The sequence below is a fragment of the Falco cherrug genome, chromosome 8, assembly GCF_023634085.1.
Source record: "Falco cherrug isolate bFalChe1 chromosome 8, bFalChe1.pri, whole genome shotgun sequence".
Lineage (NCBI taxonomy): Eukaryota > Metazoa > Chordata > Aves > Falconiformes > Falconidae > Falco > Falco cherrug.
This window is the reverse complement of record NC_073704.1, coordinates 37,794,047-37,817,078: the sequence shown is the minus strand read 5'-3', so window position 1 is coordinate 37,817,078 and position 23,032 is coordinate 37,794,047. Positions and strand designations below refer to the sequence as shown.

At 37.0% G+C, this 23,032-nt stretch overlaps 1 protein-coding gene across 1 annotated transcript in view; it reads left to right on the top strand.

The window, feature by feature from the left end:
- Window positions 1-23,032, top strand: part of LRP1B (LDL receptor related protein 1B) — a 470,805-nt gene that overhangs the window by 224,693 nt on the left and 223,080 nt on the right. The window contains exons 22-25 of the mRNA XM_027815297.2: window positions 3,332-3,529; window positions 5,117-5,321; window positions 8,941-9,105; window positions 9,989-10,233. Of these exons, the coding sequence (XP_027671098.2) occupies window positions 3,332-3,529; window positions 5,117-5,321; window positions 8,941-9,105; window positions 9,989-10,233 (813 nt within the window). The remainder of the gene's footprint in view (window positions 1-3,331; window positions 3,530-5,116; window positions 5,322-8,940; window positions 9,106-9,988; window positions 10,234-23,032) is intronic.

The following is a 23,032-nucleotide window of genomic DNA, read 5'->3' as shown; positions in this document are numbered from 1 at the left end:
TAGTTTCATGTATTGTATCTATTCTTACTAATATATGACACAATTTTCATATAATTGTCATGTTTTATACATGTACCTACATGGTAAAAGAACCTTGGTGCAGTCATGAAATCAGAAGGTTCAGAAATGTATGATTTTTCTCTAATAAATTGTTTCAATTACTTTTCTTATAAAACAAACAAAAAAGCTTTAAAGAATGGAATAAATAACCATTACACTGAATTGAGGTAAGGTGAGATTTTATGAAAAGAATCTTAATCAACTGGTAAAATCAAGAGGATATGCTTGCAATTTCCAGAAGAAGAATCAAGTGGGATTATAACATCAATTTTTTGTTGTCTAGGGTGATAGAAGCAGAACCTTAAATAAAATTGATTTGATTCAGTCTGAAAATTCTAATTCACTATAATATAGCTTATTTTATAGAGTCATTGAATGATAAGGTTGGAAGGAAGATCAAAGCCTATCTGCTGTTTATCTGCTTTCAAAGTCATTCAAGACACCTTCAGTTGTGAACTCCAGGTTTCCCAAGAGTGAGATGTTTCAGTGTCTCACTTGCCTTAAGATTGCATTTTTTTCAAGTCTGAGTCTTCCTGCTCCAGTTTAAGCCTTTAATCCTTTGCATACTTATTTATATTTCGAAAACAAGATTTGTGCCCCCCCCCCCCCCCCCCCCCCATTTTCAATTCATCAGCTTTTTAAGTCTTTGGAGAATTTTATGTGCTTCCACTCATCATCTTAGTCCATTGGTTTTTAGACTGAGTGATTCCAGACTGTTCCTTGTTTTCCTTGCAGGACATGCTCATTAGACCTTTTACAAAACTAGCAGATTTCCTCTTGCATTCCTGTAGTTGATCCACATTCGTTATGAGCCATGCTCAGAACAGGGTACAGTATTGTAGACTGTTTTCACCAAAGCTTAGGGGGGAGGGAGTGGAAGGGTTGTGTCATATTTATTTCAAGTACAAACCTTGAATTGACCTTATTTAGTGTCATGCCATTGTTGATGAAATTTTCTAGATTCTTTCTTAGAGATCTGGTATCCTATGACTTATATACTCAATTTTATGCAGCTTATTATACTTGAAATGTGATACTTACTACATATACAATAATAGGGGAGGTCAGAAAGTATCAAGTAAAATTCTAGGCTCCAGTCATCCAGGCTATAATGATTGATTGCTACATTATGTAAAGCAGAGTGGCAGCTGGACTCTGGCTTGCAGCTCACCAGCCAGGCACTAATTACTGCTATCCATTTGGCTATATATGAGTAGCTTTATCATAGACGAACCTATGTCAAACTGGTTTCTGTCTGCTTTCAGGATTCTTTCCAGAGATTTTGCACTGCAATGCAGTGTCACAATGTCAGATGTTCTTTTATGTGGTATCACATCTGTGACTTGACTGTATACCAGCCACAGTAACATAGGATCTTAATTTACATCTTTGCATTGTTATGGGAAGGTTAAGAAAGATGAGGAGAAGAAAAAGCAGCATATGATGTGCTCATTTAAACCAAAATGTCCAAATAAACAAAATGGTCATTTTTTTGTACCATTTCTTGTTGTTGATTTATATTCTTGAGTATTGTACCCTAAATTTGTCAAGATCCCATTGAACTTAAATCGTTTTCATCAGTGTACTTGATAATTTGCACCGCAGGTTACGTGTAGCTTAAGCTAGACTTCCTCTACTTTGAATGAAAAAATATCCCATCCAACATAGCACAGATTGATTAGGTTTCCTTTTTTCCATTATGTTGTTAATTACTGAGAAACATAAAAGAAGCTACTGCTGATGTCCATCATGTGCATTCTTATGCATTGGAGTTGCCTAAAAAAGCTATGCCAGTAGCCTGTGGTCTCCTTCCTGCATAATAGCTGACAATTTATCAGAAATTGGGAAGTGCTATTAAAGTGTTTCTCCGGTTCAGATAACTGGTACTTGTGAAGTAGCTACTAATGTCAGTGATCCTGTTCTTCATTAAATAATTTAACTACTGCAGAGCTTTGAAAAATTGGCTTTACAGAAAGTCATTCATTGCTTTAACAAATAGGAGGATCATTTGGAAAGTCCAAGCCAGATTATGAACAAGTACTTCAAGAGGAGAAACATAGCTCTACTGAGGTACCTGATTAATTTCAAACATAATAGATAATTTAATCTGTATGTGCAGTGGTTATCAAGGGAAGAATGCAAAATTAATCTTTTTGAAAAGAGGTATATAAACATCTATTTGGTGAAAAGTTGTGCAACTTTTTTTTTTTTAATACTTTAGAAGAACAATGCAATATTGCTTATTGCCATAAAGCGCCAATAATCTGTTTTTAATACAAAATGGAGGTTTAATCATATGGAAAATCAAAACCTAAGTATCATTTGTGTTTCCCTCCAGGAGAAAGAACAGGGGGGGAGGGGGGGGGAAGCAAGCTACTTTCTGACAGGGAAGGATTGATTTGAAAAACTTTCTTATTAAAGTGGATATACCAAGCTGATTCAACAGTTTACAGAAACCAGTTTTTGTCTTTCGTGTTCGTTTTATTAACACAGCTGCTTTTTTGAAAAAGCTTTCCGTAATCTAACTTATGTAAGAACTATAATAAAAAATCAATTTTATAGTATGGTTGACCTATGCAGAGAGCATTTACAGACACTTATATATAATCTTTATATAAGCTCATGGGCTCAAATAATTTAGAATTAATTGAATAACAGAGGAAGAAGAACTTTAATGGTAATTTGAATTACATATATATATATATATAAAATTATATATAATTCAAAACCAAAAAATGTTCATTTCCATGCTTGATAGTTTGAGGTGAGGATTTTTTGTTTTGAAGCAGTTCAATTGAAAACACAAGGTACATTATATATGTTGGAAAGGAAGATTGTATCTATTCTAGTAAATTGTTTCAGCTGTTCTTTCAGCTAACTGGCATTTGAAAATTTGTATAATTTAATGGATTAATTTTTCTGGAACTTTTGAGAAAACAGATTTTTTGTTTTGATAACATGACTTTTAAAACCTCTAATTATGGACTCCTTGTAGTAGGGCTACAAAATATTGTTCAGTAGTTGAGTTTGATATTCCCAAATTTAGCATTTAATATCTGTAGTTGTGATCAAAGATAATGCTGGAAGGGAGTGAGAAGTCTGTGGAACTGAAAATGTATTTGAAAGACTCCTTCTCAGAAGACGAATTGTTTTAATCATCTGTTTCTCCTGATAAAGTATTCTGTTGTTCTTATTCCACTTGTCATTTATATCGATATGTATCAGTGTCTTCTTTATTACTCTTTTGACATGTATAATCTTCTGCTTCCAGATCCATTTGAGGCTTTCATAATTTTTTCTATTCGACATGAGATCAGAAAAATTGATCTTCACAAACGTGACTACAGCCTCTTAGTTCCTGGTTTGAGAAATACAATAGCACTTGATTTTCATTTCAGTCAGAGTTTACTGTACTGGACAGATGTGGTAGAGGACAAAATATACAGAGGCAAGCTCTCTGATACTGGAGGTATGAATTTAATCTTTTAATTTCTTAATAGTAAGAACAACTGCAGTTACAGGATGGTAGACCTGATAAATCGTAACTTAGCTACCATTCACAGAAACAGAATTTATGATGTCATTCTGCCTTTAAAAATGTGTATATCTAGATTGTACTTGACGTAAAGCTAGAAAAAGACTTTATTAAAAGTTTCATTTCTCAATTGGCTATAGTGGGATGAAAATGACAAATGCAAAGGGCTGATATTTCTTCCTGGTTTGCTGAGTGTGCTATTGATTTTTTCTTTTTTTTTTTTGTAATTTACCTTCACCTTATTAAAAAAAGTATAAGAGATTTTTAGATGTCTGATAAATTATCTGCTCTCACTACATGAAAGATTTTGCTTCATAATTTTATGGCATTCAGAAAGACTTTTCTTTGCCTTGATAACATATTTATGGCCTACAACTCAATGTAATCTTATATTTACGAAAGTGTTTCTACAGCAAGGTCTTTGTTGAAGTGTATTTTCAGGCACTTTCATTCCAGCATGAGCCTCTGTTTAACTTGCTTCTGTAGAAGCTCACATTCTCTGACACACTTGGGGTTTGTTTTCTGTAGTTTTTTTCTTCTCCTTAGTAGGTGGTATTTTGGGATATTTTTGTATCTGCAGATCTAGACCAGGAAAGAAATATCCTACACTGCTAAGTATGTAAAGACAGCCAAAGACTTGCTACTTTTCATTAGCGGTTTTGGGGTTTGTATGAAAGCTGTAAGATAGTCTGTTGTCATCATGCTGTGTTATAACCGCACTATACCGGAATCCAAATTATTTCTCTACTATTTTTTTTTTTAATACAGCAATTTACCTCCTCAGTCTTGCAGTTGTCAAGAACTGACTTGCACCTGCAAAAAAGCACTGTGCCTTCGTGGAAGTCCTGAGGGCTAACAGAGTGCTTCTGTAGTTGCCCTTGGTGTGAAAAATTTTGAGACCCTCCAGAGGAAATATTTAGTAGGGACGAGCTGTTGGTAGACAGCATGATGTTGTGCTGAATTGTGCCAAGTGAATTCAAAGGGACAAAGGCTATTTACTGTAGAGTTGTTCAAAATGTGTAGTTCAAACAGAGTTCTCCCTGCCATTTCTGTCTCCATTACAATCTTTCAGTTTTCTCTTTTTCTGATTGAGAAAAAACGGAAATAGAGATGCATGAGTTTGTCTAATATATCTAGTCAGTGGGCAACGAAGCATGAGCATCTCCTTCACAGGTGCTGCAAAAGAATATGCTGGTAATAATGCACATGTGTGTCTCCTATATTACTCTGCATGTGATCTCTGACCTTTATTGAGAGTTTACTTACTAAGGCATCAGAATACTAAAAATCTCTATTACTGTCGAATGAAGTTTATTTGTGTACTGCCAAAAGTGTACTTATTTACGTATTTGTAAAGGAAATTGTCAGGTGGAACAAAGTATTATCATTCATCAGATTAATCAAGAATTCACTCCAAGAGCATATGATAGACTTATATGTCCATGTTCATTATATCAGACTATATTAATTCTTTAAGTCTTTTCCTTTTTTTCCTTCCCCCCACCCCTTTCTTTTTTTAAGGTGTTAGTGCCATTGAGGTGGTAGTACAACATGGCCTGGCCACACCTGAAGGTCTTACTGTAGATTGGATTGCAGGAAACATATACTGGATAGACAGCAATTTGGATCAAATTGAAGTAGCAAAACTAGATGGCAGTTTGAGAACAACATTAATAGCAGGAGCTATGGAACATCCAAGGGCTATTGCTTTGGATCCCAGATACGGGTAATTATAAAAAGATTACTTTTTCATGTTGTGAGGTATTGTAAAGATAGATGTGTAAATGTGAGACTGTTTGATTTCCTTTTTTGCTATGAGTTATATAGTTCCTAACTTATCTTTAATAGTTCTTGGAAGGTATATTCTCAGTGAGATACAATCCTTTATTAATGTGTTGTTCCCTGATAAAAAGGGTTAAGAAAAGGTAAGTCAGGAGATGCAGAGATCTATTTGTTGGAAAATTACTTCCCTTGCTATGTGATTGTTTCATCTAATTTTTTAATGTGGATGGCAGCAACTGGAGTCTTTGGTCTAACCTTCCTTTGTCGTTAACAGACAGATTTAGGTGTTGCCAAGGTGATTTCCCTTATGTAGAGATTGATTTTTTGGTGGGACTTTAAAAGTATAGCTTAAATGTTACTGGAAAACTAAAAGTTGAGTGAGGTAAATACCACCTTTTGTCTTTGGTTATCCATCTCTAAAGTGGAAATAATGCTTGCCAACATTGTCAGTATTTTTATTACCTATTCATAAGGGTTGTTCTATAAACTGGAATCTTAGTAATAACAAGCAACTGAGTGTAGTAGATTTAGCCTGCTACTATAAACATCTGTTTTATCTAATGCCTGTTAGAATTTTTTCATAATATCAAACAGAATATTAAGTAAAACAAGCTGAAGTTGGGTGTTTAAAACCAGTATGTTTAAATTAAAATATAGCTGATTTGGGTAATATTCTAACACAATAAAAACTGTTTTGACATAATATGTAGTTTTAGCAGTCCCCAAACATATAAATGTATTTCACAGTTCCATTTCAAATTCTTTATATTAAAAAAGAAAAACAATACACCAACACTAAAACTTTACTTAGGATATTTTTGCTTTCTTTTAATATTAACCTCTCATTTCTTAGCAGAGCAAAAATTACCTAAACATGCCATTTATATTAAAAATTAAGTCAATAGACTTAAGTAGTGGAAGGGAAGTAAAACTGTTTGTGGAACCCTTAACTTGTTGAGCCAGGTGTCATTTTTGATTCTGTATTGAAATTAAGTCTACTGCTACAAAAAATTTCATGATTCTTGGAGTTAGAGCAGTGTTTTGAGACTTTTTGAAATTGCAAACTCATTACAGAAACCTCATTACCAACATTACATTGTGTCTAGCTGGATTCTCTTAGAGAGGCCAAGAAGTAATGGTCAATAGCTACATTCTCCTCTCATAATTACTATTCTTTCAGAGCAGGGAAAAAAACCACCAACACAAACCCACAAATTAAATGTGGCCAAAAATAATACAAATTAAAATGACTTTGCAGAGTCATGATATTTAGGTTTTTTTAGGAGTCTGCTATGTTTTGTCATGTGTCTTCACTGAATATTTATTTCAGAAACACAGCTGGGACATAAAAATAGAAGTAGATAAAGGTCCCATATTCTGGGACCTGAGGTCCCTCTGGGATCTAAATTCTGAATTAGGAAGTACGTGCTTTAATGAGTATGGATGCTGCCCTCTCAACTGACATGCTAGAAAGCTTATTTACAGAGTGCATCGCTTATCAATAAAGATCTTTAAAAAGAGGCATCCTGTTGGCAGAGGAATTGGCAGATAAGTTTTTCAAATGAAATGGGGGGGGGGGGGGGGGGCGGAATCAAATCACCACTCTTCCTGAAACTGAAGGCTTAATCTGCCTTTTGAACAGCTAGAAGCAATTGTATGCTACATTTTGTCAGAAGTGAGGAAAAATATAATTTTTGAACACAGATGGATACAGCTTCTTAATCTTTTCACAAATATGAATAAACAAACACTGATGATTCAAAGTAGATGGTTGTGTCAGGATTGCGCAAATCCTGTATCCCAGTGGTGGGGGCATGGCTGCCATAACTGCATTCCAACATGCAGTGAGGCTGAGTTTGAATTCTTAATCCACATACCCACAGGTGCACTATATAAATAGATGTATATACATAAACACACGTGGCCCCATAGGTCTACACAGGCAGAATCTCTCAGCACTGAGACAATCAAACAGCGCCAATGGTCTCATCTGTTAACTTCCCTGACTGCTAAGGATGAAGGTCTTTTGGTGGATGTATGTGTAATGTGGATTCCTCAGTAGCTGATTTTAGAGGTCAGGCCTACCCAGTGGCTGGCCCTGGCATTGCTGGGCTGCACAGCTGGCTGCAGGATGTGAGCCCCTGAGGCTGCAGCCCCACAGCAGCTGCTGGTAAGGATTCCATAGCAGGCACTGCTGTAGCCTGGCATAGGCACCCAGTCCCACCCAGTCCATCCCTTAACTAGCCCTGGATGCTGGCTGTCCCCAGCTGCCTCTCACAAATAGGCACACACAAACGTGGGTGGCTCAGTCAGGCTCCAGACCTCACAGTCCCTCTGCTCATTGCCTGGCTGCCCTGGTCCCTCTGGTAGCCAACTCCCCCAGCTGCCTTGTTCCCAGAGGTGCACGCACACATTAGTCTGGCTTCACCTTTGCCAGCAATCACACAGAGAAATGCACACCCTCACTCTCTGTAGTTGCTGGCACCCCAGATGTACAGCCCCTGTGACCTGTAGTCTGGCTCTAGCTGCTGGCATGCAGCTGTCTATGTGCACAGCACGCACGTGGAACAGAGACCCTCACCACCCACGGAGAGAGAAATGGAATTTGGTAGGAAGACAGGCCTTTTTATATCCTTATCCCTTATTATTTGAATATGACATGTACTACTGTTCACAGGTGCTAAATGGAGAGGCCTTATTAGAATATATGTTCAGGACTGAAGCTGGCTGATGTTACTTGTTGGAAGTTTTGCCATAGTCTGACTTTCTGCAATTGGCTTTTTACAAATAATTAAAAGTTTTCATATCAAAGCTATTCTTTAACAATGGAAAGTTTGTGTGTTATTGAAAACTTAATAAGCTAACAACAGTTAAGAGTTTGGTTTTGGCCTTTTGGTGACACTGCTTCTGTTAAATATAACAAGAAACTTTGGTCATGCAGATGAAAGCTCTCCGTATTTGAAAAAAAATTGGAGATAGTACATGACTGAAAGAGTCTACCATACAACACATCTTTTCAGTTTTCTTAGCAAGACTAACGTGTAGAAAAGTTGTTAGTGACATACTGAAATCTAGCGGTCTTCACTGGAACACTCTTAATATTAGATGAAAAACTCTAGTTTAGCTTGTTCCTTAATCCCTGTTACCTCAAATCACCTTTCTTCCCTTTCTCCCCTCCCCATGCTCCCCATCTGTGGATTGCTTTCAAAGGCTGTCATTATAATTTTTATTTTTAATGAGCTGCATTTCTAACTATAGAAGGAAGACAGGACAAGCTGTTACTTGTATTAATGAACATGAAAATGGGAACACTATTAAACTTCTAGTTTTTAAAAAAACTTTTTAAGTTTTATGATTGCTCTAATACTAATAAATATTGCCTCCATGTTACCCTGTTATTTCAAGGATTTTTTTATTGTTGCCCAGATTAGTGTATGCTTATTCCTTTCATTTAACATATGAACGCTTGAACTTTTCCCCAATTGTTTTCTTATTGAATCATTTCAGATTATTCTTGATGCTTCAATATTTTCTTGTATCTCTCTTCGTTTTCCTCTCACCAGAATTCTGTTTTGGACAGACTGGGATGCAAACTTTCCTCGCATTGAGTCTGCTTCCATGAGTGGAGCGGAAAGAAAGATCATATATAAAGATATGGATACTGGAGCTTGGCCTAATGGCCTTACTGTAGATCACTTTGAAAAAAGAATAGTGTGGACAGATGCCAGGTAAAGTGATAACACTATTCTTATTGTCTGTCTATGAATCCTTATTCTTATATACAGAAATGTGAACTACATTGTAAGTGGAATGTAGTTGCGCATGCAAATGTGTAGTATGTACATTTCTTTAATTGCATTACTATTATATGTAATTTCTTCATGGTCTGCACCAGGCTCTGACCAGGCTTCTTGGGCACCTTCCTCCACACACCCTGCCCATAGTCCCAGGAGCCCATTTCAGCTCAGCCCTGGGGCTCATCCCCTTGCCCGAATGACACCACTGGAGCACCAGTCTCCAGCCCAACCACAGCACTGCCAGGTAGTGGGCCTTGGTGGCCTGGATCCCAGCCCACTGGGTGGCTTCCTGGCCTGACTCCTGTCACCCCAAACTGTTCTGGTGATTTGGACTCTTGGTTGAATTTGGCTGCCACCCCTGCGATCTGCTCTGCTTGCCTCACTGCGACAGTGGGATGTGGCCCTGGACAGTGAAGTCTCTGGCCTGCCAGCTGTGGTATTGTCCATGGCTCCTGGCTCCCTGTGCCTTTGAGAGCAGTTTCCCATTTCTCCTCGCTGAGATTTATTATATGGAAGACCCAAGCTATTTTACTATTTCTCCTGTAAGTTCACCTGAATGGAAACTGGTTTTCCTGCTGTGTTTTCACAGCATGGAGATAAATATAAAAACAATATGCAAGAAGTATTTCATATTTCTTGTTAAAATAATAATATGAACTAATTCATCTCTAAAGTTAATGATTGCACCGTAAACATTCTTTGGTCTTACCAGTATGTAAGAGTAAGTTTTTTATACATTTTGCACCAATGTAATAATGATTGTCTAATTTTTATTTTATTTTTTTATAATACTAAATTTGGGGTTATTTTGTAGATCGGATGCCATTTATTCTGCATTATATGATGGAACCAGCATGATAGAGATTATACGGGGTCATGAATATCTTTCTCACCCTTTTGCTGTTTCTTTGTATGGGAGTGAAGTATATTGGACAGATTGGCGGACCAATACACTTGCAAAAGCCAACAAATGGACTGGCCAAAATGTCAGTGTTATTCAAAAAACAAGTGCTCAACCATTTGATCTTCAGATATATCATCCAAGTCGTCAACCACAAGGTGACTATTTATAGAATAATTATTATTCCGGGGGGGGGGGGGGGGGTATTCTTTTTATATAAATATCTGTCTTTTTATATAAATATCTGGATATGAATTTGCCTTGAACTGACAGTTCTTAATTAAATGTTGTATTCAGCACTGGTGTTTCTTGGGTAGTAATAGATTATATATTCAAACCAAAAGCTTCATGGGATCAGTGTCTGTGAGTATTGCCCATTTGGACTCTTGTTCTAGATCTGTGTTCTGGTTTTGGCTGGGATGAAGTTAATTTTCTTCCTGGTAGCTGGCACAGCGCTGTGTTTTGGATTTAGGATAAGAGTAATGTTGATAACACACTGATGTTTTAGTTGTTGCTAAGTAGTGCTTACCCAAGTGAAGGACTTGTCAGCTTCTCATGCCCTGCCAGTGAGAAGGCTGTAGGGGCACAAGAAGTTGGGAGGGGACACAGCCAAGTTGGCTGTCCTGAACTAGCCAATGGGATATTCCATACCATATGATGTCATGCAAAGTATATAAATTGGGGGAGGAGTTAGCTGCAGGGGGTGGGGAGGGGATTGCTGCTTGGGGACTGGCTGGGCATTGGGTGGTGAGCAAATGTATTGCTCATCACTTGTTTTGGCTTTTTTCCCCTTGAGTTTTTTCTCTTGCTTTTTTTTTTAATCTCCCTTGCTGTTACAATTATTGTTAGTAGTCTTAGTATTACATGTTACTTTATTTCAGTTATTAAACTGTTCTTATCTCAACCCAAGGGCTTTAGCTTTTTTTCTGTTTCTCCTCACCAACCCACCAATGAGGGGAAGGAGCAAGCAAGTGGCTGTGTGTTTCTTAGTTGCTGGCTGGGGTTAGACAAAAACAATCTGTTACAAATATAGTGCAGAACTACACTTACTTAAAAGTCTTCCAACTTTTTTTAACTGGAGTAACTAGTTCGACAAAAGTAAATGTAAGTGTTGGCTGTCTTTCCCTTGCTTCTCTCCAAAGGAGGATAAACTTTTCTGTGAAATAAACTGTGTATAAAATTCTTAGTTGTAAATACTCACTTTGTGCTATAATTTGCCTTAATTTACTCATTCACTTGTCTGTCTCTATTTGCTTCTCAATCTTGTTCACTCTTAAGACTATATAACTTAGGTTCCACCACTGCAGACTGCTACTTTTGTACCTAAATAGCCCCATTTGGGTGTTGTCCATAAACTGATGCTTTTCCAAAGCATATCCTATTCATGTAACAGTTTTTATCTTAAAATAACATTTACAATTTTCTATTTCAAATTAACACAGTATGTCTTTCATGGTAGAATGAACTCAAACTGCTGGAGGTATGAGTTTGGAGTTTAAAACTTCAAGAAGCATCAAAACTTATTTTTTCTGATTAACAATCAAAACTGAAAGGAAGTTCACAGTGTATGCATTCATTAAATAATAGGAAATACTTAAATTATTTCTTGATACATTGTTTTGTAAGTTTTAACTTCCCATTTTCCTCTGTATGCAGCTTACCTCTTCATGTGTATGTTTCTATTACAATTTTTTACCAGCTTTTATAGTGATACCATCTATTTATACCAGAACACTGCTGTACAATTGAAGTAAGTGCATAGGCTTTGTCATTAGGTAGAGTCCAACAGTAGTGTTGTGTATTTAGTAATCTTCAGGTACTATAATTTAAAATAAAACTATTAGTCTTGAAAATGAAAAATGACCAGATTCTATCTATCTGGTTTAATGAAATATTCCATTTAACTCCTAATGAATAATGCAGGAACCTGCTAAAACTTAGCTCCTTGGGACTGATTTACAGTGTCTGTCGCATAGGTAAAAAGACTAATGATTTTCCTGTAATTTCAGCTGAAGCTTTAAATGATTTTATCACTGAATGGTGAATTTCTCACTCAGACGGTAAATATTTAGTTGTTTAGTCGAGAAATTTAAGTTATTGATTTCAGTGGTCATACGTTTGAAGGTTCAGGACCAATACAGAAATCAGAGTAGCCCATTAGTTGCACATGTAGTATTTTTCTAGAGTATAAGTGTATTTGTTGCTTCTCTGAGGATTATGAAGATTACAGATACAGAGATTTTATTTAACTGGTGTAAAATTATTTTCCAGTCTAAATTTTCTGACTTCAGTCGTGGTAATACATAGGCAGTACCTAAGCATGTTGCTAATAACGTAAGCAATAATTAAATTCAAATTAGTTATAGAGGGACTTGGCACTGGACATTTTGCTGTGATTTTGTCCTGATACCTACCTGTTGTTTGCACTATCTGCTATGGGTCTGAATGTGCTTACCTGCCTTCCCTCCTACTTCTTTTTTCTCCCAACTGCTCTCCAGCTAAGAATAGGTAAATTCAAGGTGCTTAGTACAATGCTGACAACTGGCAATATTCTTCTTCTTCCTAACAGTTATCTTTTCTACAACTGTAAAAAATATTATCTTGCTTGGGCTTTATGGTTCCTCCATCTCTGACTTTTCAAACATTGAGTCCCTATATCCCTGGCCTGGGAATCATAAATGAGAATGGGAATAATTAGTAAGTGTTGTTGCATATCCACTTAGTAGGAGTCCATGGACTTCTCAATCAGATGCTTGACTTCAGTCAGTGTGAAATAATAAGGATGAGGTGGTTAGATGAAGTAGTAATGAAAGGATATGATTGCATGCTGAGCAGAAGGTAATGGTCCTGATTAAACTTCTTCACATACTTTGTTGGAGGAGATCCTTGGAGATCAGTTCTCTCAGTGGATCCCCATGTAAAATGAAGAACTAAATGAAGTGACATTTTTCTATACAACTGTCGCTACATGGTTGTTTAAAATAAATTTAAAGTTACAAACCAATTCTAGGACAGGAAGATGTGATTATTGTATTGCTGACAATTTCAAAATTCATTCTTTGAAAGAGATGCATTACCGTATTGATCAAAAAGAGACCAGAGCTCAGAACCTCTCAACCACAGCTGGAATACCAGCTTTCTTGATAGTTCAATTTCTCAGTATAGCTTTGCTATACACATGTATCATTTTTTAAATTGGTTGTATCAGCCATTGGAGGGAAGAATTAAGTCTTTTTAGACACTTTTATATTTTTATATCAGTAACTCATGGGTTATTTGCGGGCAACAAACCAGATCATCCAGAACAGAACAAGTCGTGATCAGTGAATGAAGTGAGTTGCCCTCCTGTTGTTTATACATAAATTTAAGTTTACTCCAGTAACTCTTCTGCAGAGGTCTTACTGTCTCCTATCTCCTATAAGCTATTCATTCTTCCTTAGTAATTTTTCCATCTCTAATTCTCCATCACCTGTCTTTGATTTATTGTAGGTTATTTAGTGTAAATAGGCTGAAGTATACAGATTATTTAGGATGTGAATAATACATAATTTATAGATGTCACATCTATATTAACACATAGTTAATATGTGAATATGTAGTCAAACATATACATGTATATGTATATGTACTTCACTTATGAAAACGTATGTGAACATTTTCCCCTTTATAGTTTTGAGTTCAATGTTACAATCAGATGTGATTGAGGTAATACCAGGTGCATTTGCTAACAGTAAATGAAGTTCAGTTGTTTCAGGACTGTCCTGGTTTTGGCTGGGATAGAATTAATTTTCTTCCTAGTAGCTGGTACAGTGCTGTGTTTTGGATGTAGGATGAGAATAATGTTGATAACACACTGATGTCTTAGGTGTTGCCGAGCAATATTACACCAAGTCAAGGACTTTTCAGCTTCTCACCCCACCCCACCTGTGAGAAGGCTGCAGGGCTATGGGAAACTGGGAGGAGACATGGCCAGGACCGCTGACCCCAACTGGCCAAAGGAATATTCCTTACCATGTGATGGTCATGCTCAGTATATAAACTAGGGGGAAAGCTGGCGAGGGGCTGCTGCTCAGGAACTGGCTGGGCATCAGTATCAGTCAGTGAGTGGTAAGCAATTGCATTTTGCATCACTCGTTTCATATATACTAATTTGTTTCTCAATATTGTCATGGTTATTATTATTCTCCCTTCTTTTTCTGTCCTATTAAAATGTCTTTTATCTCAACCCGTGAATTTTACTTTCTTTCCCAGTTGTCTCCCCCATCTCAGTGGGAGAGGGGGAGCGAACAAGTGACTGTGTGGTGTTTAGCACCAGGTTAAAACCATGGCAGTCCTTTTTGGTAGAACCCAGGTCAGCTCCTTGGGGATCTGCCAATCGGCCCTGCCCGATCAAAACTTTAACGTACTTTAGAAGGTGATAAAGTCCCTGTAGTGCACATGAAAAATATGCTGCAGAAAAAGAATCTGGGTCATTCCTTCCTCAGGCAAAGGCAGACCCATTTGCAGGATTGCTTTTGCTCAAGGACCTGGATGCAGTTGGTGGGTAATGTGGGAGGATGGGGAAGTCTGATGTATGCCTCAAAAGGGCTTTGATTCTGAGTGAGAACAGCCAATAATTTGTGCAGCGATGATAGAACTGGACAAGCACAGTGGTGATAGAACCAGAACTGGCTTCAGCATGTAACAATTCAACACCACATACCATCTCTCCTACCCTGAAGGACTGCTACAACAGGTGGAACCCAAAGTCATGGACTAAATGAACTCAACAGATAATGGCCATTGACTAAGGGAATGATATCTATACTTATATATCAAATGACAGGAAAGGTTGTAATTGGGATGTATCGAGAGGTGTGGAACCTGGGTATGATGTAAATGGTATAGAATAAAGGGTGATTATCTAATTCCATCTTCCCCTTTCCTCCAGTTTATTTAAAATAATTCTTGAGAATTTAGAATATCCTCAGGATGTTCAAACCATCATGTTCCTATTGCTGTATCTCCTGAGTGCGTTTCAGGTCTTGTTTAACCCTAAACAACTATTGAAGAACACTACCCAGAAATTTGCCCCAGGGCTGGACAGTTACAACTGGCAGGATGTGTGGGATAGTAAGGACAAGTGCCTAGGACAGTGGTCACCTCCAGCATTTTGGAACAGAATCCTGAAAAACTAGTGAAATATTTGGAAAAAGCATGCTGTCACCCCGGCAATTTGAGAGAGACACAAGTCACCACAATGTGCTGTGGCCAGGCCCACACCTACCAAGCCACGTTCAGCACGATTCACTACTCTCAAGGGGAAAAGGAGGTCTCTGGGTCTGGAGACAAAACAACAGGCACTGCAACTGACCCAGAGAACCAGCCCGTGCTGGTATCAGTCACCCCTATACTCAAGAACAAATATGGGAAGCAGAATTCAGCTTGTTTAGTAAGGGGTGAAAGAGCTTCAAAGATGGAGCAGGAGGAAGAACTGGACAAGGCAGACTACTCTGAAACAGGGCCATCACGAGGAGGAGGAAAAGAGGCAGCCACTGCTTGAGGAGGAGGAAGAGGAAGAACTCATAAACGATGCAGTAACCACACGATCCCTATCCCTGAGTGAGCTATGAGATATGCGAAAACATTTCAGCCATAGTCCAGGTGAGCACGTTGTTACCTGGCTGATCCAGTGTTGAAATAACGGGGCTAGTAGCCAAACAGCAGGGATCGCTTTCTATGGAAGGGGACATTGACTAAGCAATTGGAAAAGGGCCACAAGTCCACAGCCTCTGGAGGCAGCTCCTGTCAGGCATGAGGGAAAGGTATCCCTTCACGGAAGATGTTATATGTCACCCAGCCAAGTCGGTCACCATGGAGAAAGGTATTCAGTACCTGAGGGAATTAGCCATGCTGGAGGTGGTTTATGATGGCCTGGAAGACAAGCAGTTATCCAAAGACCCAGATGAAGTCAGGTGCACGCTACCCATGTGGTGAGAGTTTGTATGGAGTGCGCTATGCCAGCTGCTAGGAAGACAATTTATTTATCCCAGACGAAACCAGGACAAGGACACACCTGGGCCGTATACAGCTATAGCTTCTAGCTCTAGAAGCTCTTGGGATATGCCCTGCAAAACACCAATTCTGAAAGAAGAACTGAATATGTGTTTTTATTGTGAGATATAACAAAAGATAGTGACTTAATTTGTATGTAAATGTAGGAGAGTAAAAAGTACCACTGGAGGATAACCACCAATTAGTTATAGAATGTTCCATGATCTCCAGATAAATTTCACCTCTTCTGCCAAAAAGCTGATGGTAATAGAAACTACTTAAAAATTCCTATCATGTATACTTGAGGTTTTTAAATATTGAGAAATGATACTTTGTTTGTCTTCTCACACAGGGTTTGTATTGCTCAGTAACCTATTCAGACTTTTATGTTAGTAGGTTCTGAGCAATCTTTCTTTGAAAACATTAAATCCTCACAGTTTTGTATGGCTTTGTAAATGTCTTAGAACCCAGTTCTGCATTAGTTACACATAGAAGACTATGGATATAGCTCTAATGTAAATGACTACTAGCAAGTAAAATTCTCCCTGCACACTGGTAGTCAAAAGATTTGAAGAATGCTAATAGTGTGCACTGAAACAGGGCGAGCAGTGAATACAACTTACTGTTTGTGAGTTGTATTCATGCATGATGACAACTGTGATAAGGACTCACAGTGAACAACTTGTAATCCACCTTGCGATATGTGACATATGCTGTCAGGATACATTTTTCTGATTATTTAATTTTAAAATAATAATGAACTTACTTTAAAGAAGAATGTTACTGGTTTTCAGTGGATGTCAAGTTCCTTGGGATTTATTGCTTTTTAAAATAAACCTCTTAGAAGAATTTAATTTTTAGACTGGGGTATAGTTCTAACAAAGCTGCCTGACTTCTGGGCAAAAGAGTATGTATGCTTAGGATCTTAAAATATTGGTGGAGTAAATATGCATCTCTGCACATCCCTTTCAAGCAATGGGTTTTGTTGGTTTTTTGTGTTTTTTTAATAATTAGTCACTTCTTGAACTTTGGTATTTGAGGAAGTGTTCTGTATGTGGTGTTTTCACAGCAGCATTAACCATTTCTTGCTGTCAGAATAAAACAACTGTTTTCTGTTTGGACTGGGGCCAGGCAATGTCTTTAGAGAGAGACCATAGCCTAGGGAAACATCAGTCAGTATTCTAGAGTCACAGATACCTTGGCCTCAAGGCAAGGTATAAGCTGTAGAAGAGTTTTCAGTTGCTATTTGCCAGAATCAAGAAGTTCAAATATGAAGTTGTGTAATTGCAGCTTTTATTTTATGATGTAGTAAACACCAGATTCTGATTTATGATTGACCTTCTGGGTTTGCGCTAAATTGTTCTCTTTCAATGGAACCAATTTCTTTCTACAAATCTCCAGTACATAGCTTTATTGGAACTAGAGAAAAATGGTGACACTATGTGATTATGTCTTAATTTTTCTCTTGAATTTGTAGCAATTTTGCAGTAAATTAAACAAGATAGCATGCAATTTAGAATCCCAAAATAAAATAAACAGTAGATTTACATTGCAAAATGGCAGTGTATATATATGGTACTGAAGGACAAACATTTTGTAGTCACAGTTCCATAGGTATACATCTGGGTCACCTATGTAGGTGAAAGCTTATTAGCTTTTAAAATATATCATGCAACTTAATTTGATTTAAATAAGGTAGAGCAGTGCTAAATAAATTCCTGTAGCCTAAAGCAACACTATTTCAGTTTAATCTAGGACAGATGATAATTTAAGGTAGTGATGCTGTAGTGAGGTACTTTGTACAGACGATAGGTTCATCTGTCAGTAAACCACAGGGGATTGTGGAAGGTTCCATGATCTAATGCAGAATGATGTCACATCTTGGGAACGTGAGCTTGAGACCTATTCATCTTCAAGGAATCAAAGCTGTGTGTCAGGAATGCTATCAGCATAGCAAACAGGTTTTCTAGGAAGAATATTTTCTCAACTACCATTATATTTAAAAAATCCACTTTCTGCAAAGAACAAGGGCTTCTATTAGGCACAAGCAGTTGCACTTGTACCATGAGTTGTAATACTGAGGATAGCGATGAGATGAGTAAATATAGTGCATTGGAGTGATCACAGCTTGAAAACAGCTAGAAAGCCATGAATTTCTCACACATTCCCCAGGTTTTTGCATTTCTCAAGAGTATTTGAATAAAAAACCAAAACAAAACAAAAAACCCACCATGGCCATGGCATTATTTTTCTTTTTGCAGATTGAGTTTTTCTAGACTAAATATCAGGACCAGCAGTAGAATAACTGTTGAATATAAAGTATGTTGGTACCACTGAACTCTTTTGTAATTAAAACATGCTAAACATTTAACTTCATAGCACTGCTTTGTTGCAGTGTGCTGTTGAGGCCTGGATTGCCAGCTGTTTTACAGAAATGTATCTTAAGATGCACGAGAATGAAGCTCTGGCTATTTTATTGGGGGGTGGGCAGGGGTTAAACATTCTATTAGTGTGAGATTTTATTACAGCCTTCTTGTGTATGTTCTTTTTACTTCAAAACCAGCAGCAAGATTGGCATAAGGATTACAAATCAAGCAAAATATGTAAATTCTTCTGAACTTTAAAATTGATTCCTCTGTGCTTTATGAAAGTTCTGTTGTTCAGCGTGGTTTGGTTTGTTTGTTGTTGGTTTTTTTTTTAATATACAAGCAGTGTCTTCTGCCTTTGTCTTAACTCAGCAGCCTGTCTTTGACAATGACTGATCAGTGGCTACAGGAGACTATGGACCTGGGGGGAGATAACAGCCATGCTCCTCCCCTACAGCCTGTCAACTTCCAGTAACCTTTAACTCGGTGATTTTTGAACCTAAAATGGTGTCTTTGTGAGTCAAAGGCTTTAAAGCCTTTGATTCTTCTTGCATGACCTTTTCTAGTTGACTTTTGAACTTGATGTCTACAGCTTTTTGGACAGATGGCTGTGGTGCATAACTATGCACTGTGTGAGGGAGGACCTTGTCTTGTCTGTTTTGGTCCTAATACCTGATAATTCTGTTCACTGTGTCCTAGCTCTTGTAGTAAGAGGGGTATTGGACAGCCATTTCATAAGGATAAATCTGTTGCTTCAGAAAAGGATCTTGCAGATATAGATGCTATTTCACTGCCCGTTCTCATGTATGTAACTTGAGATTGTTTTTTTCTTGGTATATTATTATACATATATTGAATTCTATCAAGCATTTTATTTCTTAGTCACTCTGTCATGTAACTCTTGTGTTTCTTTTCACACTTGGATCTAATTTAATCCTTTGCCACTGCTTTTTTATTATGTACTTTAACAGGAAATTTCTGATTTTTTAGAAAGTTTCTGATAAGGCATAGTACCTGCTCTTAAAAGTACTATTGCCTTTGGTCTTTCCACTTGGCAATACTCTAGCGTTACCACATTTGTTACTCTTTTACACCTGCGTTTCTTACCTGCCTAGTATGTCAGTATGCTTTTTTAAAGTCTATCATTCCAGGCACTCATTTATTAGTTATGGACTTATATAATTAATTACATATTTCACTGTTTATTTTGCAGCACCCTTTTATCTCAAACTGTACAGTGGGGGTGCAATGGGAATCAGAGATTCATTAAATAAATTAATTCAGATTACCATAAAGATATCATACCATACGCAAAAGAGTATCATGAAGAACTGTGCCAACTTTGAGATAATATTCTTGGTTATTTTGTTTTAACGGTGAATATAATTTTTTTGTTAGATGGTATGCTGACTAATTCTTCAAGTGAATGATTAAAAACTGAAATAGTCAATATAGGAAATAAATACTAACTTTAGAACTAATGCATTGTCTGTTCATTCCTAACTTGCAAGTGCAAATTATTAATGCTAAAATAGTCGGATATAATAAGGCAGTGTAAAGATTTTAACTTGACTGTCGAGTACAGCAGAAGGATCTTTGGCCCTATGAAAAGCAATACTACAGAAAGCATTGATGGTGAGCAAAGAATTAGATCTATAACTGGTTTTAAATATGAGTGGGAATAGATTGTCAGCAATTTAAAAGTATCCTTTTGATGTAACTGTAGTGCATATATTTGAAAGTGTAAGCAGAATTTGAATGATACCATGCACCATTAAAGTATGAGATTAAAATTTTGCGTAGCTAAAATCGGATGTGAAGAAGATACAGGTTCAATACGAATTTAATATGGAGGATAAGTTGGTCCCTAGTGAATGGATATTCAGAGGTTGTCAGAGTAACTGCTCATTTGTCAACTGGTGATTGAATGTCTGAGGTTTTTTTTTTCCAGGTTACTGGTCAAGAAAAATAAACATTTGGTTTACATAATGTTTTAGGGAGCAGTCAAGAAGAAATATGATGACAAAGAGTGACATATGTGTGTCTGTGTACAGGACTGTAAAAGAAATAGATTGACAAGCAATCAGCAGTGGCAATCAGTCAAATAATGCAAAAGGCTGGCCAGCTGGTGAAAATACCAGTTCTGTGGGTTGCCATGATAAAAAGGAAAATAGATGGGTGGAAATGATTAGGAAGAGAATAAAGTACCACAGATAGTGAACTGTAATGCTGTATATATATCCACATCACTCCCCTATCTTGAATACTGTGTACAGATTATATAAAAGATAGTGAGAAAGCTTAACAGGCTCGTTGAGAGTATGGGAAAAGTTTTTGTATGAGGACAGGTAAGCTTGTGCTTCTTGAAATGCAGCTTATAGATAGGCTTCTGTATGATGGCAGTTGTTGAAATCGTAACTGGCATGGGGAAGGTGAATAAGGAATGGTTATGTGGTTATTCACAATAGAAACAGAAGCAAGTGTTAGAGCTAGCACAAGGAAATAATAGCCAAACTTTTGAGTCAAAGCAATAGCATACCTATTCGGTGAAAGCAGTATGAATATGAAAGGAATATATACCTATGTGCTGGTTTAAGTAATTTTTAGATTATGGTAGTTTACTCTTCCAGTTGCACAAGCACATGGAAACAAATACATCTGCTTTGTAACACTTATTCTTCCACTAATTTTGTATTCTATGATAAGTGAATTGTGATGTGGACAGACAGCACATAAATTGTACTGTCCCCTCTTTGTTGGTGCTTGTAGCGTACTTTAATCATGACCCTTTCTTTAACATGATCATTAACCAGCATGCCTTTTATTTTCTCTTCTGTATGTTCTTTTGTTTGAATTCCATGCTCAAATAGCAACTTTTGTACAGAAGAATGCAATGCACTACTTGCACAGAAAAACAATATGGGGATGATTATTCTTAGGCCCTAAGTAGATCCTCACCACAGGCAGTTGTATGCATATAAAGAGGTTCAGGTTCCACTGAAATTACTGCTTTGTATTGGCAAATAAATTAAAGGAGATGCTGTTTTACAAAACATATGACTAAATTTTAAATCTCGCAGCAGCAGTGTTAAGAATGCCAAAAAATTCAGGAGGTTGAATCATTAGATTATCTCCACAGATCCCTTACAACCTAAATTATCTCCTTCACAGTATTGTCAAAATATGACATTATGTTTCATTTTTTATGTGTAGTTCATAGGGATAGATGACTTTTATTTGTTCATTTTAACAGTCCATTAATGATTGATTCTTATCCTGAAGGGCTCCTGGAACCTTCTTAACTTAGTCTGTTTTCCTCAGCTTCATATTTTTTGTCAGCCACACAAAGCTGTGAACTTACTAAAAGAAAGCACCCCAGATTTTTGCACATTGTTACTTACCCCAGATACAAGAAAAGTGAAGATGTTTAATAAATATTTATCTATTGTAATTTTGGGGAAAAGCAGAATCAAATATAGTCGTTGAGTAAAAATAATAAGGTATTTACAGTCCATTAGCAGTCAAAGAAGATACTAAGTCATTAACCAAGAATAAATATTTTTAACCTTATTGGCCCAGCTGACTTTCTGTCAGAGGTTTAGAAGAGCTGACAGAATGGAAATGGGATGCTTCTTTTTAGTAAACCTTGGGATAACAGGAGACACTGCAAAGGCAGGTAGGGTGCTGAGTGGCCTCCAGTGCTGCCTGCCAGTGTTTGAAAGGGGCAAATTAGATCATTTTACAGAAAACTGTAAAACTCTGTAATTTTTAAATAGAATGATGGAAGATGCTGGATTTCATTAATCTATTTATCCAGGGTTTTGAAAGTTTCGTTCTTCCTGTAGCACTGGTCAGACAAGTAAGTAGTTAAAGGTTTTAAGAGTTGGTAGAAAAAATTAAGGAAGCATGAGCTGATGAAATAGAAATGGTGCAATGAAGTGTGTCTTCAAATTATAGTGCTTGAGTCTGAGCTAAATTTATTTTGCAAAGAAATTCATACATCAGATTTGTCTACTTATCTAATTACTTATATTGCAGGCTAGTACAGCGTTGGAGGAATATATTCTAAACTAATTGATTTTGTTAATTATAAGTTTGTCTTTATGACTCAGTCATTCCCGCTTCCCTTTTCATCATAGTTAATTTTCTAAGGTTCCTTCAGTAAACGGAAAAATCAACATTACTTTCTTTTTATGCTTGGAATGTCTCTTCAGGAGTGCTCTGGAACTGTGTGTGTATAATAACTGATGAAAATAATAAGAATAAATTCTAGATTTTGTAAGACTAAGAAGTCTTCTCCGGTCAGCTTTTTTCTGCTCTTTAAAGCAATTTTAGCACATCTTGTGCAATCAGTGAACTATAGGAAGATACTTGAAAAAGTCTGCACTTAAGAGAGGTTTTTCTCTGAGGAAAGTAGAAATACTTTGGTGTGTTTTTTGTTGGTTTTTTTTCAAATTATTATTGCATGTTATATTTCTAAGTAAGATTCCAGTAGGTAGATCAAATTGAGAGGAGACATTGGCATTGCCAAAATTCATTGCATAATCTAAGGTTTGGC